We start from the raw sequence: 13,377 nt of genomic DNA, 5'->3' as shown, positions 1-13,377 counted from the left end.
TCTGTAGCAGAGGCAAGGATAGATTCCAGTTCTCCAGGGCCACATTCAGCTGACTCCACTACAGGGCTGTCCTTTCTCTTCCTGCATGTCCTTGTCTCATTCACTCCACAATCCTGATTCCTCCCCAGACCAGGTCCAGCCGGTGCACTGAAAGAGGCAGGGATCCTTTGGAAACAAATATGTGATCATGGAATTGAAGTCTGGAATCATACTGCCTATTGAACAAAGGGGGCCGGAAATGGGGTTCCACGGGCACCCTTAATTCTGGCATTTTCCTACTTTTGAGTGCTTGACTTTGCAACAGTAATGTTCTTTGAATGTAGTTTTTAGTTGTGATTTCCTACATTAAAAAAAAGCTGAAAAATCAGGAGTACTTTCATGTGGAACCACGCTGGTCCCAAACGTGGGTCATCAGCAGGGTTGGGATCTTTAGATCTACAGCTTAGACCTCTATACCAATTGAGTAACTGGTAGTGGAAGTAGGCTGTTATCCTCTAGGTCAGCCAGTCACTAGACTGGGAAGAGAGACGCATTTTGCCAGCGGGACACTCAGCTGTTTGTTGACAGCAGAGGAATTTTGGGACTGAGGAATCCTGGATTCTATTCTAGGTTATGGAGGAGAGTGTGTTCTAGTAGTTACAGACCTACCTTATCCTGTCCCCACTGTGTTTCTTCCCCCCCCACCCAGCTTGTCCCTGTCCTACTTTGCTCCCGTCTTCATCCATCTGCATTTGAGTCAAGCTGCTCCCTCCTTTTTCCACCAGACTGCCAGCAGAAGGTGCATTCAGAGCACAGTAAAGTCTCTTTCTCTCAGTTCTGGTGCATGGCACCACCTCGGCCCCAGCTATGCAGGGAATCAGTTGCAGGAAAAAGGCTGCTCAGCTTCTGCAGCCCTAGGATGGCGCATGCTCAGTGCTGACCACATCTTCAGAGAATTTAGCTGGCAGACTCTAACGGAGCATGTGCAATGGCAATTTTCAGAGGGTCATAATTCAGCCAAGTGTGGGTGGATTTTCCTGGGTAGAGTAAAGGACAAATATCCAAGTCCTTGCTCCTAAGCACTGGAGTGCTAGCACGTCTCCATGAAACAGCTGTGAAGATTTTTCTAACTGATTTTTCCCTCATCTGATTCTCGGAAATGGCTGGACTCTTTTAGCTGAAACATTTTTGTTTTTTAAATTGTCTGCGGCAGCCACTCTGCATGGAAAATTTCACCCGAATGGTTAGAGTCTGGTAAAGTTCTGGAAACATGGTCTTGTAAGGGGAAAGGTTGAGCAACCTTAACTGTGGGTGTCACTGGCAGATCTGCCTAAACTGGGGGTGTATACGTACTCTGTGACTCCCTGTGAGTGTGCACGTATAATATATGCTGACGAAGCCACACATGCATTCACTAGGAAAATTAAAAAATTAACAGGCATTGGCTCGCACTAGCTGAGTAAAGGCAGTGAGATAAAAGCATCTCTTTATACCTTGTGAGAATTGCTGATAAGGGCATTTGTTCCTCTGTATTCTTTTTTAAAAAGGCAATAAAAATTTAAAATAGAAAAGAAAGAGGGAGCTGGGGGAAGGAGAGTGCTGGTGCAACCAGCGCTAAGGAGTGTGGAGGACACCTGGGGTGGCAGGCTCAAGGCAGCCGAAGGGCCTTTGGAGGAAGAGGAACTGGGGAAGAAAAGTCAGTGGAAGCTAAGGGGGAGAAGGGGTTTGAAGTGAGAGTGCTGAACAGGGGACAGGGGCTCCTCGGGAAGCGGTGCGGGGTTTGAAGGAGCATATGTAGCATAGCTCATTTCTAATGCACCTATTGCTGGGATAGAGGAATATCTGGGCACTGTCATTTTTGCAGCTAGTGTCTTGGCAAGCCTACAATATCCCCCCCTCCCTTACTGTCCTGTAGCATCCCTGTCACCCCAGACACAGCTGTTGGATAGAATGGTGCAGTGGTTTGCTGATGCTGAACAAATCTGCCCTTGGGCCTGGGCTGAGAACCCACCTGGCTCGTCTCCCTTATGACGTGAGGCAGACTGGTGGCCGTCCAGACCAAGGCAGGTGAAGTTATGTGGAGCTCAGACTGGGTGGTGCTCCAGATTTCCAAACGCTGGCCAGAGGATTCATTCATTTGCTCTTCCAATAGATGTCCATTTCTCTGGAATCAGTGGGGATGGATCAGTAGAACACCGTGCCCGAGTCCTTTGCAGTAATTCCACTGACAGGGCTTTGAGAGCTATTAATGGGGATGGAGGCTCCAGGAGAGGGGCTCCCTTGGGGCTAGTCAAAGACGAGCAGCCGCCTCCTGGTCCCCTGATCCCAAGCTGAGTTGCATAGTTATCCTCGCCTCTGGCCATCAGCAGACAGCTGCCTCTGATGAAGGATCACGCTGGGCTGATGCTGAGTGGCAGCTCATTTCCAGCGTGAGGTAGGGGAAAGGACCTAGTTGTCAGAGTGACAGCAGTAAGGGGGACCCCTCCATTTGTGTGGGGGGTGTCAGGCAGCTGAATGGCAAAAATCCTACCCCCTGGGATTTTCCAGCCCTCTTTGGGTACGTTCTGTGTGGCGTTCAACTCGCCCTGTTGCCACCTGTGCCAGACCTGTCCAGGGGAGGGGCATGTCCAAGCCTGCCAGTCAGTCACTCATCCCCAGCACAGTGGAAGCCACTGGATTGATAAGGCAGGATCCCAGTAGTACAGGGTGCCTTGGGCTGCCCCCATTTCACCATGCATGGGGCAGCCCAACCTGCTGCAAGCTCAGCTCAGGGGGCATGTCCTCGCACCTCTTCCCAGTCCCTCTTGCGACTTTGCGGGGGGCAGCATTGAGATCGGGATTGGCAGATGGTGGCTGGGTTAGTGATCGGAACCCAGGTCTGGCGAGAGAAATCTGGGGCCCTGGTACATCATCTTTGAGGGGTCACGCTCCCTCCCATGTCACTTTATTTACACAGCCATTACAGATGGTCACTCCCCTGACCTCCGATTGTCCCCCCTTTTCCCTTCTCATCAGCCCTGGTAGCACCTTGTCCTTTTAAGGACTGGATTGCGACCTACCAGGGTCCCCAAACTGGTTGGTTATATTGCTCAGTGGATGTTTGGGAGGTGGCCGGTGGTGGTACGTGTGCAAAAGGCATCATGCTAAGTATTAGTGACTTTTGGTTACTGCTGGGTTCAGGGCAATACCCCAGAGGGGAGTGGCTGCAGACCCCTGGGATTCTCCAGCCACCTTTGGATATGTTCCATGTGGCATTCATCAGCTGTTCCTGCTGATTCCAGACCTCGGGGGCTGGCACCCCAGCTACCTTGCGGTGTTGGGAAGGTGCTCAGGGCCCATGCTGTCATCTTCCATTTGTCCAGCAGGTGGCATGAGAAATCATCCCACACAGCCACCCACCTCTGCTCCCTGTGGGCAGCAGACAACGCCCGATGCCCTTATCTCTGCAGGGCACAGGCTCATGGCAACCCAGGCAGTGCAGCACAGCTCCTGGAGGTGCCAGGCCCTCAGCCTGCAACAGGGCAGGCTGGCACCGCTGAGTGCCCCCTTGCTGGGTGCCCACCAGGCCTCCTGGGGAGATGGCTCCTCGCAGCCTTGCCCTGGGCTCGGGGAGGCAGCAGGAGGTTCCTCCCACCCTCGTGCGGAAAGGCCCATCCTGGAGTCTCCCAGGGCCTGGTTCAGTTGGGAGAGGGGGGTGTCTGGCAGGGATCTTTGGAGGCGGTTTGGGTCTGAGAGCTGGCTGAGAAGTGTCAGGGATCTCTGAGGGTGTGAGGGGTTTATGGGAGTCTGGCAGCTGGGTGTCAGGGCTCTCTAGTGAGGCTGGGGCTTCTCTGGCAGAGTTTGAGGGGTGTCTGGCAGGTCATTGGGGTATCTCTGGGTGTTGGGGGTATATCTGGCAGGTTATTGGAGGATCTGGCTGTTTGGGGAGGTCTCTAAGATGGGGGATGCCTAGTGGCAGGAATACTTCTAAAGGAGCTAAATGGACTTTTTGGAGCAGCTCTGACCCTCCCCAACGATCAGCCCCATGGGCAAAGCCCCCGTCAAGAACCAGCCAGCTTCTCCCCCAGTACCTCCCTCCCAGAATGACTGCCCCACGCTCCTGAATCCTGACCCACTTCTGCAGCGCAGCTTCTGCTGCAATCCTGCCCCACACCCCGGCTGGCTGCCTGCTGCCGACACCCCGGGGATCTTCCCTGCCAAGCACATGACCTCTCTCACTGGCTGCTGCTCTCCATGAGCATGTGATTCCCCTCCCCCCTCACTGCTTCCTGGGTGTGCGCCCCCCCATCCCCCCACTGCTCTGTGGAGGGTGCGTCCCCCTCCCACCACTTTTCTGCGGTGGTGCCCCCCCGCTTTCGCGGGCAGTGCACCCCCATCCCCCACTGCTCTGTGGGGTGTGTGCGTCCCTCCTCTGCCCCTTGCTCCGTGGGGGGGGTGCGCCCCAATCCCCGCACTGCTCTGTGGGGTGTGTGCGCCCCTCTCCCGCCCCCTGTTCCGCCGGCGGTGCGCCCCCATTCCCCGGGGCTCTGTGGGGTGTGTGCGCCCCCATTCCCCCCAGTGCTCTGTGGGGTGTGTGCGCCTCCCTCCGCCCCCTGTTCCGCCGGCGGTGCGCCCCCATTTCTCCTCCCCCAGCAATGCGGCCCCCACTGCTCCCCTGGGTACCCCCAGTTGTGTGACAACACCACGTGTTTCTCTTCCAAGCATGACCCCCCCCCCCGCTGCTCCCCCTCGCCAGTGTAACCCTCCCCCTCCCATGGCGTGACCTGACCCCGGCAGCGCGTCCCCTCCCCGCCCCCTGCAGCGGCCGCGGGCCGGGAGCCGGCGGGGAGCCGCGGGCCGGTGAGTCACGCCGAGCCGGAGCGGCGGCCGGGGCAGGCGCGGAGCGAAGCAGGAAGTGGCGGGGAAGCCGCCCGCGCGTTGCTCCTGCTGCTCCGGGAGCTCCGGGCAGGGCCCCCGGCCGGCTGGGACCCCCCGCGCCCGCCGGGACGCGCAGACCCCGCCCGGAGGCGGCGGGGGAAAGTTTCCCTCCGGTCCCCGCTCGCAGCAGCAGCCGCCGCCGCCGGCTCGGAGCCCTCCCCATGGAAGAGAAAAGCCCCCGCTGGAAAGTGCGCCCGCTCGGTGAGTGCCTGCGCGGGGCAGCGGGCTGGGGGGAGACCCCTGCCTGCGGCCCATCCCCGTGGCGTCGGGCCCGGGCGGGGGCGGCGGGGGGGGGGTCCTAAAAGCCTCTCGCTGGCCGCGTAGGGACTTGGCCAGACGCTCTGGGTTACTGTAAGGGGCTATGTGCGTGGGGCACCCGGGAAGGGATGGGGGCACACTGATAAGGCAGCCTGACCCCCTCTGCCTTGGCATCTTGCCCCCCTCGACACACTCTCTGCGCCTGCTCTACCCATCCAGGGTCCCTACGCTCCCCCCAACCCTACCCCTGCATATGCAGTAGGCTGGTTAACCTGTGGAACTCTCTGTCACAAGATGTCCCTGAAGACAAGAGCTTAGCCGGACTGGACGTTTGTTGGGGGTAATGAGAACATCCGTGGGTACTTTAAACAGGAGAAGGGGTCTAAGCCCTATGAGTGCTCCTGCTCTAGGGCATAAGTCAGCCATTAGCTTCCCCTGAGGGCAGGCTGCCCTGTAACCCCATCTACTGCGGGATTTCTTGCACCTTCATCTGAAGCAGCTGATGCTGCCTAGTGTCAGAGAGGGGCCACTGGACTGATATGGTTGGAGGTACCCCCTCTCGCTGTGCCATGCACCCCTGTGCTCCTACTGCACTGACCTGGCTTGCATCATTCCCCCAAACACACCATGTGAGTAAGGCGGGGAGTAGAGCTTTATGTTACCTGGAATGGGAAACTGCTTTTGCTGCCCCCTGTTGGGCCAGTGGGGAATGGTGGGTTGCCCACAGCTGGTTTTCCTTTCCACCTAGTGTCAGGAGGGAATGTCACTGGAGCTAATAGTGTGGGGCCACAGCTGGCCATTGCTGTGCCAGCGATCTCGGCTTTTGGGGGTAGCACGGGGTTGCTGCGGTTTTGTCCGTGCCTTTGCCTGTCTCCCTCTCCCCTGGACCTGTGGCCATTGAATGATTGACTCTTTGCTTGTGGTTTGGTTCTGGTCATCAGCACCTGCTTTGAAGTGCACCATCTCCATTTCGTCTGCCTCTGACCTCTGAACTGGGTCCTTGAAGGGACCAAGACTTGCCATCTTGTTGCTTTCACTTGCGTTTTCTGTTCTACAGCCTGTGCCATCCAGGCAGTGGGGAGTGGTACTGGGAGTCAGGACTCCCGGATTCTACTCATGGCTCTGGGGTGGGATGCAGTCTAATGGCTACGGCGGGGGTAGTGAGTGTGCTGCACTTGGACTTGGGAGACATGGGTTCTGTTCCTGGCTCTGTCACTGGCCTGCTGGATGACTTTGGGCAAGTCACTTTGCTCCCTGTGCCTCAGTTTCCCCATCTGTGAAATGTGGATAATGATTCTGACCTGCTTTGTAAAGTGCTTTGATCTACTGATGAAATGCACTAGATATTATCTGGGTGGGAATGGGGCCTGGTGGTAGGAGCAGGGGGCAGTGAATCAGCACTCCTGATTTCTGTTTCCAGCTCTCCTGTTGATGCACTGTGTTGATCTTGGGTAAATCCCCGTGACTCAGTTTACCCGTTTACAATGTACATTTTGAGAGGGAGTTGTGAACCATTTGTAAACACCCAGGCTAGAAGGAGGGGCAGAGGATTATTCTCATGACCTCTACAGTCTCGCACAGGAAATCTGATATCGCATGGTGTAAGGTCGTTGCCCTGGGGTGGAAGTCCTGCTTCTTGCCCTGCTCCCACATGTCTCATCTCATGGCATGCTCACCCGCCCCGGCGTTCTCCAGCTGGCCTTGCCCCTTGCCCTGGGGGCTCAAGAGTCACTGGGCCACGAGCCCTTCATGGGCAGCTGCAGCATGCTTTAATGGCTGCTGGGGATTGGCACCCTGAATCCCACCCCCTTCTGCTCACTCCCCAGCGTTTGTTTGTGATAAGGCCGGTGCCAACATAGGGCTCCTGTTTCTCTGTCCCATTAGAAAGTGCCCTCTGTGAGTCAACTGGACACACTTAATGTCCTTGGCTTTGGCACCCATCCATCCTCCTCCTCTGCCCCTGCCTCCACCCTGGCTTCTCTAAGTCTGGGGCCACAGAGCAGCACCTAGAGGCTGCAGGCATGGGACAGAGGCAGGGCTGGGCCAGGGGTTGTGGGTGGCAGCTGCAGTGGGGAAGGTTGGAGGGTTGGACACTGGCAAGCTCGTGGCAGGAGCTGCAGCATGAGACCGCTTGGGTCGTGGTTGGTTTAGTTTGACCTAAAATGAATCCTGGACCGGGGGAGAGGAAGGGGCAGCTGAAATGGAGAAGGGCTTGGGGCATGTTAGTGTGTGTTGGGGGGAGGTAACCTGGCTGTGAGAGCTCACGTGTGTGCATGCACCGGCATGGTCCGAGCGTGAGAATGGGTGTGCATGGTGCGTGTTTGGGAGTGTGTACAGTTGTGAGGCTAGGAATGGGAGGGGAGTGTCCTGATGGGGGTGATAGAAGCTAGGGATGGAAAAGCCAATTAGCCCATCCAGCACCTGCTCCTGCGAGGAAGTGTGTGTCTGTGCTGGTGCCGCTCGGAGCGTTTTGGCATGTGTGGGTTTACCTGGGTGACTCTGGAAGTGGGTGTGGCTGGGTGTGGGGTAGGTCTATGGGTGACTCTGTGGGCGTGTGTGTGGGAACGGGACTGCGTATGTGATTCTCCCATCACAGGCCTGCAAATGGGGTGATGGGGTCGGCCTGGCTGAGCCAGGTCCATGTAGCTGAGATTCTCCACACAGCCCCACCCACGGAGCGTCTCTTGGCCCTGTCCCTTCGGACAAGTCAAGGGGGTTTCCTGAAGCGTTTTTCCCTCCCCCTTGTCTTCCAGCCAGCGCTCTGTGGGCCTGATCCTGGGGGGGTCACGTGGGGTGGAGGCGCTCAGCCTGGTGCAGAATTGAGCTCCGTGTGTATCTGGGACCATGTGTATCGAGGTGTACGTATTTGTGTGCATGTGCCTGTATCTGGGGGTGTGTGTGCAGGGGAAGTGTGATTGTGTGGTGCCAGTGTCTTTGTCGGGGTGTGTGTGTGTGCCTGTCTGTATCTCTGTGTGTGTGTGTGTGTGTTGGCTCCAGGGCAAAGAGAATTACAGTGGAGACAGTGGCTTTGGCAGGAGGCCAGGATTCCTGCTGTCTCTGGTGGGGGTGTGAGGGAGGCTGGGATGTGACATGCAGCTCCAGAGAAGCAGAACATTTTATCGCTTCCTGACATGCTAGGGCCATGGACGGGTCTGCTGCAGGTTTCAGGGGGAGGAAAGAGGGTGCGGGCGGGGGCTATTTTTAATCTCGGTTCTTTCTGCTCCTTTCTGGGGCCTCAGAGCCCTGTTTCTCCCAGAGGAAGACCCGGTGCAGCTCTGATCTCCACCGCAGGAGGATACAGTCCCTTCCTGAGAGCTGTGGCGTAAGCACATGGGATTGAATGGGGCCAGGTGTCCTTTGGCAGGTGGAGAGGAGAGTTTGGGAGATTCATGTCAGACTTGAGGTCTGGCTGGGCCCCCACCTCTCAGTGGGACAGAATAACTGGGTCGCGGTGCAGTGTCATAGGAATCCTGAGCTGACGGCAGCTCTGTCTCTCTCCCTGACCAGCCCCGGGAGCCAGACACCAGCTAGCTGACCCTTGCCTCTGGCATGGGAGTGTAGCGACAGAGCTCTGATCGCTGGGCCACGTGGGGGTGATCCCGCTGAGCGCTTAGATAGCACTTTCCATCTCCACAGCCTCTTGCGGACACTGACTCTGCTCTGTGGCAGGCATCCTGGACTAAGCAGGAGACTTGGGAGTGAGAATTCCAGGGTCCCAGTTCCAACTTGCTGCACAGCCTCAGGTCAATCGCTTCATCTCTCTGCGCCTCAGTTTCTCCACCTGCAAACATGCCCCATGCCTCTGCTGGGAGGGCTAGCTGGGGAGCCTCTGTGCGGATGGCAAGTGTTACATTTCATGAAGCCTCATGCCAGCCCTGGGCGTGGGGCAGTAAATATCCTCCCCATCACCCAAAGTGGTTGAGGGCCTGCTCCTGGGCTGTAAAGTTGGTGCACTGTTGCATCTGTGTGGGAGCAGAGCCTTGCTTGCACGCCCATCTCACCAAGTGTGCCTGGATCTTAGGGTCTCGGTGTCCCAGTAGCTTGGAATGGGCCACGGGTGTCCTTACTTGGCTGCAGCAGCTGCTTTCCCAGGTTAAACGGCTGGGTTTGGCAAGCAGTCAGGGTACTGCCCCTCTCTTCCTCCCTGTCACTTCAGGGCTATGATTTAGTTGTTTGGGTCTTTGGGTTTTTTTTTCCCCCCCCTCTCTGCAGATCTGAGCCAGCGGTCTGGCTGCCCTAATGCTAGGTCCCGGTGCAGACTGCAAGCCGGCAGCTCTTGTCCTCACTGTGCCGTGTGGTCTGTGCTGGTGGGACACGTGAACACAACCCCAGATCTGTTCTCGGAGCTGTGGGAGGCAAGCTGTCTCTGCTCTCTGTTTCTGGCCAGGAAACTGGATGGTAGCCCAGAAACAGGGGAGGGGAAGGGAAGGGAAGGGAGGGGGAGCGTCTGTGAGCTCTAATCACTCAGTGGGCCAGAAATTTTTACTGAGCCACAGGTGGCCCCCTCTGAGGAGGTTTGAATGGGAGCCCCCACTGGGCAGCACAGCATGGAGCCTGCAGGGGATGGAGGATTAGTGACAGAGTGGAGTGGGGCAAGGAGCGGGACTGTCATAAACAGATAGTTAAGGGTTAAGGGTTCTTTTACCTGTAAAGGGTTAACATGTAGTACCTGGTGACCACCTGACCAGAGGACCAATCAGAGATAAGATTTTTTCAAATCTCTGTGGAGGGAAGCCTTTGTCTTAGTGAGAACTCTTTTTGAATCTAAGAGAGACAGTCATGTCTCCAAGCTCTCCTGGAGTAGTTTCTACTAATTAATAGTGAGTATTAATTAGAAAGGTGAATTAGTCTTATGATTTGATTTCTATATTTGCAATTGTGTGTTTGCTAAAGGAAATGCTTTATTCCTGTTTGCTGATATTGCTTTGACTGAGAAAGGGGGGAGGGGGAATTCTCTCCAGAGATTGATAAGGTTAGACCCTATGAGTGTCCAGCTTGGGCTCATAGAGATTCTGTATTTTCTTTTTAGTCTTTAATAAATTCTTTTCTTTTCTATTAAGGACTTGTTGGTCTTTCCTTGGGTGGATTCTCAGGGAAAGAGAAGGGGGAGGTATCCCTCTGTAGTTAGATCCCGTGTCTCTCCTAGGAAAAGGGAGGGGGGAGGAAGCAGGGGGAATGGTTTGTTTCTCCTGGGTGTAAGAACTCCATGGATTTGGGGCTCTTGGAATCCCCTAGGATTTTGGGGAAGGACTGTGTCTCAATCCACATTTAATGATTGAGTGGTGGCAGCCTACTAGATCTAAACTAGGATTTTAGTTTAGAGGGAAACCAAGTCAGGTCCCCACATTGGAGCCCAACAGTTCCAAGTGGGGGTGAGACCTTTGACATGGTGGCAGCGGAGTTTCGAACCCATTGTTAGAAGAAATCTTCAGCCAGGTTGGCTGGAGGGAATTGAGTTTCCAGCAGGCTTTGTTGGAAGCAGTTTTTCTTTTGGGTTGCTTGGACAGGCAGCTTGAGGAAAAAGCAGTTTTCTTTCGGGTGGCATAGAAAAGCACCTTGGAGGAAAAGAAAGTGTGTGCATTCCTTAGGTGGGGGGAAGTGCCCTCACAGGTTTGCTGGGGAGATAAGGAATCTCAAGACAGAGGTTTTTAGCTCTGGTTGCAAGGAGGTGTGTCCCTCCTTTGTGTGATCAGGATTCCTTGGGTGGGGGGAGGTGCTCCTGGGAGCTCACCCCATCCAGCAGGAAAAACAGGTTAGGTGGGGGGAAGTACTCCACAAAGTACATTCCCATCCAGTGGGAAAAACAGGGTTGCAGGGGGGGGAGACAGAAACCCTCCAGCCAGAATTTTTTTCCCTGTGTCTTTTGAAATTCTCTGGAGCCAGGGAATACAAAACCCTGAAAGGATTTACTACACTTTTCTCACAGGTACTAAGTAGGACCAGCCGGTCAGCTGGGCTTATTAGTACCACCGCTCAGAAGGAGAGGAAGATTGTTTTTTGGAAACGGATTTTCAGCTGGGTTTAGCTGGGGGAAATAAGGTTTTCTAACGGGCTGTGTTAGAAAAGGATTTTTTTTCTTCTTCTTTTCTTTTTCTTTCTGTCAGCTTAAAAACAGCTAGGAAAGAGGTGCAAGTTTTTCTAGGAGGCTTGTTAGAAAGGACCCCCACTGTGAGGTACTTAGCAAGTGCTAGAAACAGGACAAACCAGGTTGGTTTTTTTTTGGTCTTCTCAGTATATCAGCAAACAGCAACTACACATTTGCAAATGAAAAGTTTTGTTTTTTTTCTATTCAGTCTCTTCGTGAATAGAAAGGGTTAGGAATTGGGAAAACCAGTTCACTGACTGCAGAGGGGTGTGGCCAGCACCAAAAAGCAACACCAGCAAGCCACACATAAAATTCACTGACTGCAGAGGGGTGTGGCCAGCACCAGAAGGCACTGTTCCCCATCCCAAGAAATTTCCCACCTACATGGCAGGTGAGGACACTAAGGCCTTCTTCAAAAAGGTTAAAAGGACCTGCCATGGGTACAGCATCCCTGAAGACCAGTACAAGGACTGGTCAGAAAAGTGGACTTTTGCTGTCTATAACAATTATTCCATCCCCATGCTACTGGGGGAAGACTTGGCCAACCATGTGCAGCTGGCCAAGAGGGGGGGAGTGGTCACCCGCGGCCAGGCCAAACAAGCAGGCACTCCCATCCCTGTTCCTGAGCCATCCACCAGGACCCTGTCTGTGTTACCACAGACCCAGATAGAGGTGGTGGAACCGGATCTCATGCCAACAACTACAGCAGCCATAGTACATCCAGTCCCAGTACCGGAACTGGAAAAGCAACCAGCGGCAGAACCAGCGCCAGCACTGACGCCAGCGCTTGCAACTCCACCGCCAGGGGGCGCCAACGGGCCTAAACTGGCAGAAGCAGCAGACAACTCTACCCAAGAGGCTCAGCCAGAGCCTAAAATATCACCTTGTGCACCAGCGGAGAGCGGTTCACAGTCAACGGAAACAACCTCATCACCTACATCACTCCCAGAGAAACTGGTGTCTCCCGCCTCAAGGGAACAGTTCCAAGCGGAGCAGGAAGCCGATGACAGCCTTAAGAAAGCTTGGGCGGCGGCACGCAGCAACCCACCGCCTCTCAGCTCTTCTACCCAATTCCAGTTTGTTGTAAAACAAGGACTTTTATATAAGGACATTCTTTCTGGTGGACACCAGGAAGGCCAGCATCCTCAAAGACAGTTGGTAGTTCCAACTAAGTACTGGGACAAGCTCTTAAGCTTGGGCCCTGACATCCCAGGGGGCATTCTGGGGTCAACAAAGCAAAAACAGGTTAAAAACATTCCTTCCACTGGGAGGGGATGGGCAAGGACGATGCCAAGTATGTCCGCTCAAATGCATACAAAGTGTTCTTCAGTGTCAAATATCTTGTTGTTTACATACTTAGTAGTATATGTAATAGTGCATGTGTTTTGTTTATCTGTTTATGTTACAGTGCTAGGAGGAAATCACCACCAGTAGTTCCCACTGTTGGCGATTTGGGGGGCGTGTCATAAACAGATAGTTAAGGGTTAAGGGTTCTTTTACCTGTAAAGGGTTAACATGTAGTACCTGGTGACCACCTGACCAGAGGACCAATCAGAGATAAGATTTTTTCAAATCTCTGTGGAGGGAAGCCTTTGTCTTAGTGAGAACTCTTTTTGAATCTAAGAGAGACAGTCATGTCTCCAAGCTCTCCTGGAGTAGTTTCTACTAATTAATAGTGAGTATTAATTAGAAAGGTGAATTAGTCTTATGATTTGATTTCTATATTTGCAATTGTGTGTTTGCTAAAGGAAATGCTTTATTCCTGTTTGCTGATATTGCTTTGACTGAGAAAGGGGGGAGGGGGAATTCTCTCCAGAGATTGATAAGGTTAGACCCTATGAGTGTCCAGCTTGGGCTCATAGAGATTCTGTATTTTCTTTTTAGTCTTTAATAAATTCTTTTCTTTTCTATTAAGGACTTGTTGGTCTTTCCTTGGGTGGATTCTCAGGGAAAGAGAAGGGGGAGGTATCCCTCTGTAGTTAGATCCCGTGTCTCTCCTAGGAAAAGGGAGGGGGGAGGAAGCAGGGGGAATGGTTTGTTTCTCCTGGGTGTAAGAACTCCATGGATTTGGGGCTCTTGGAATCCCCTAGGATTTTGGGGAAGGACTGTGTCTCAATCCACATTTAATGATTGAGTGG

General features: G+C 54.1%; 1 protein-coding gene across 2 annotated transcripts in view; it reads left to right on the top strand.

Annotated features, from left to right (window-relative positions):
- Positions 1-13,377, top strand: part of GSE1 (Gse1 coiled-coil protein) — a 232,194-nt gene that overhangs the window by 4,053 nt on the left and 214,764 nt on the right. Inside the window, exon 1 of one of the 2 annotated variants that reach the window (XM_039502724.1) lies at positions 4,874-5,097. The exons of the other annotated variant lie outside the window; for it this stretch is intronic. Within the exon in view, the coding sequence (XP_039358658.1) occupies positions 5,058-5,097 (40 nt within the window). The 5' untranslated portion in view covers positions 4,874-5,057. Of the gene's footprint in view, positions 1-4,873; positions 5,098-13,377 lie in introns of those variants that run through there. 2 annotated transcript variants of the gene reach the window in all.

Source organism: Mauremys reevesii, linkage group 16 (assembly GCF_016161935.1).
Source record: "Mauremys reevesii isolate NIE-2019 linkage group 16, ASM1616193v1, whole genome shotgun sequence".
Classification (NCBI taxonomy): domain Eukaryota; kingdom Metazoa; phylum Chordata; order Testudines; family Geoemydidae; genus Mauremys; species Mauremys reevesii.
This window is presented reverse-complemented; position numbering and strand designations above follow the sequence as displayed.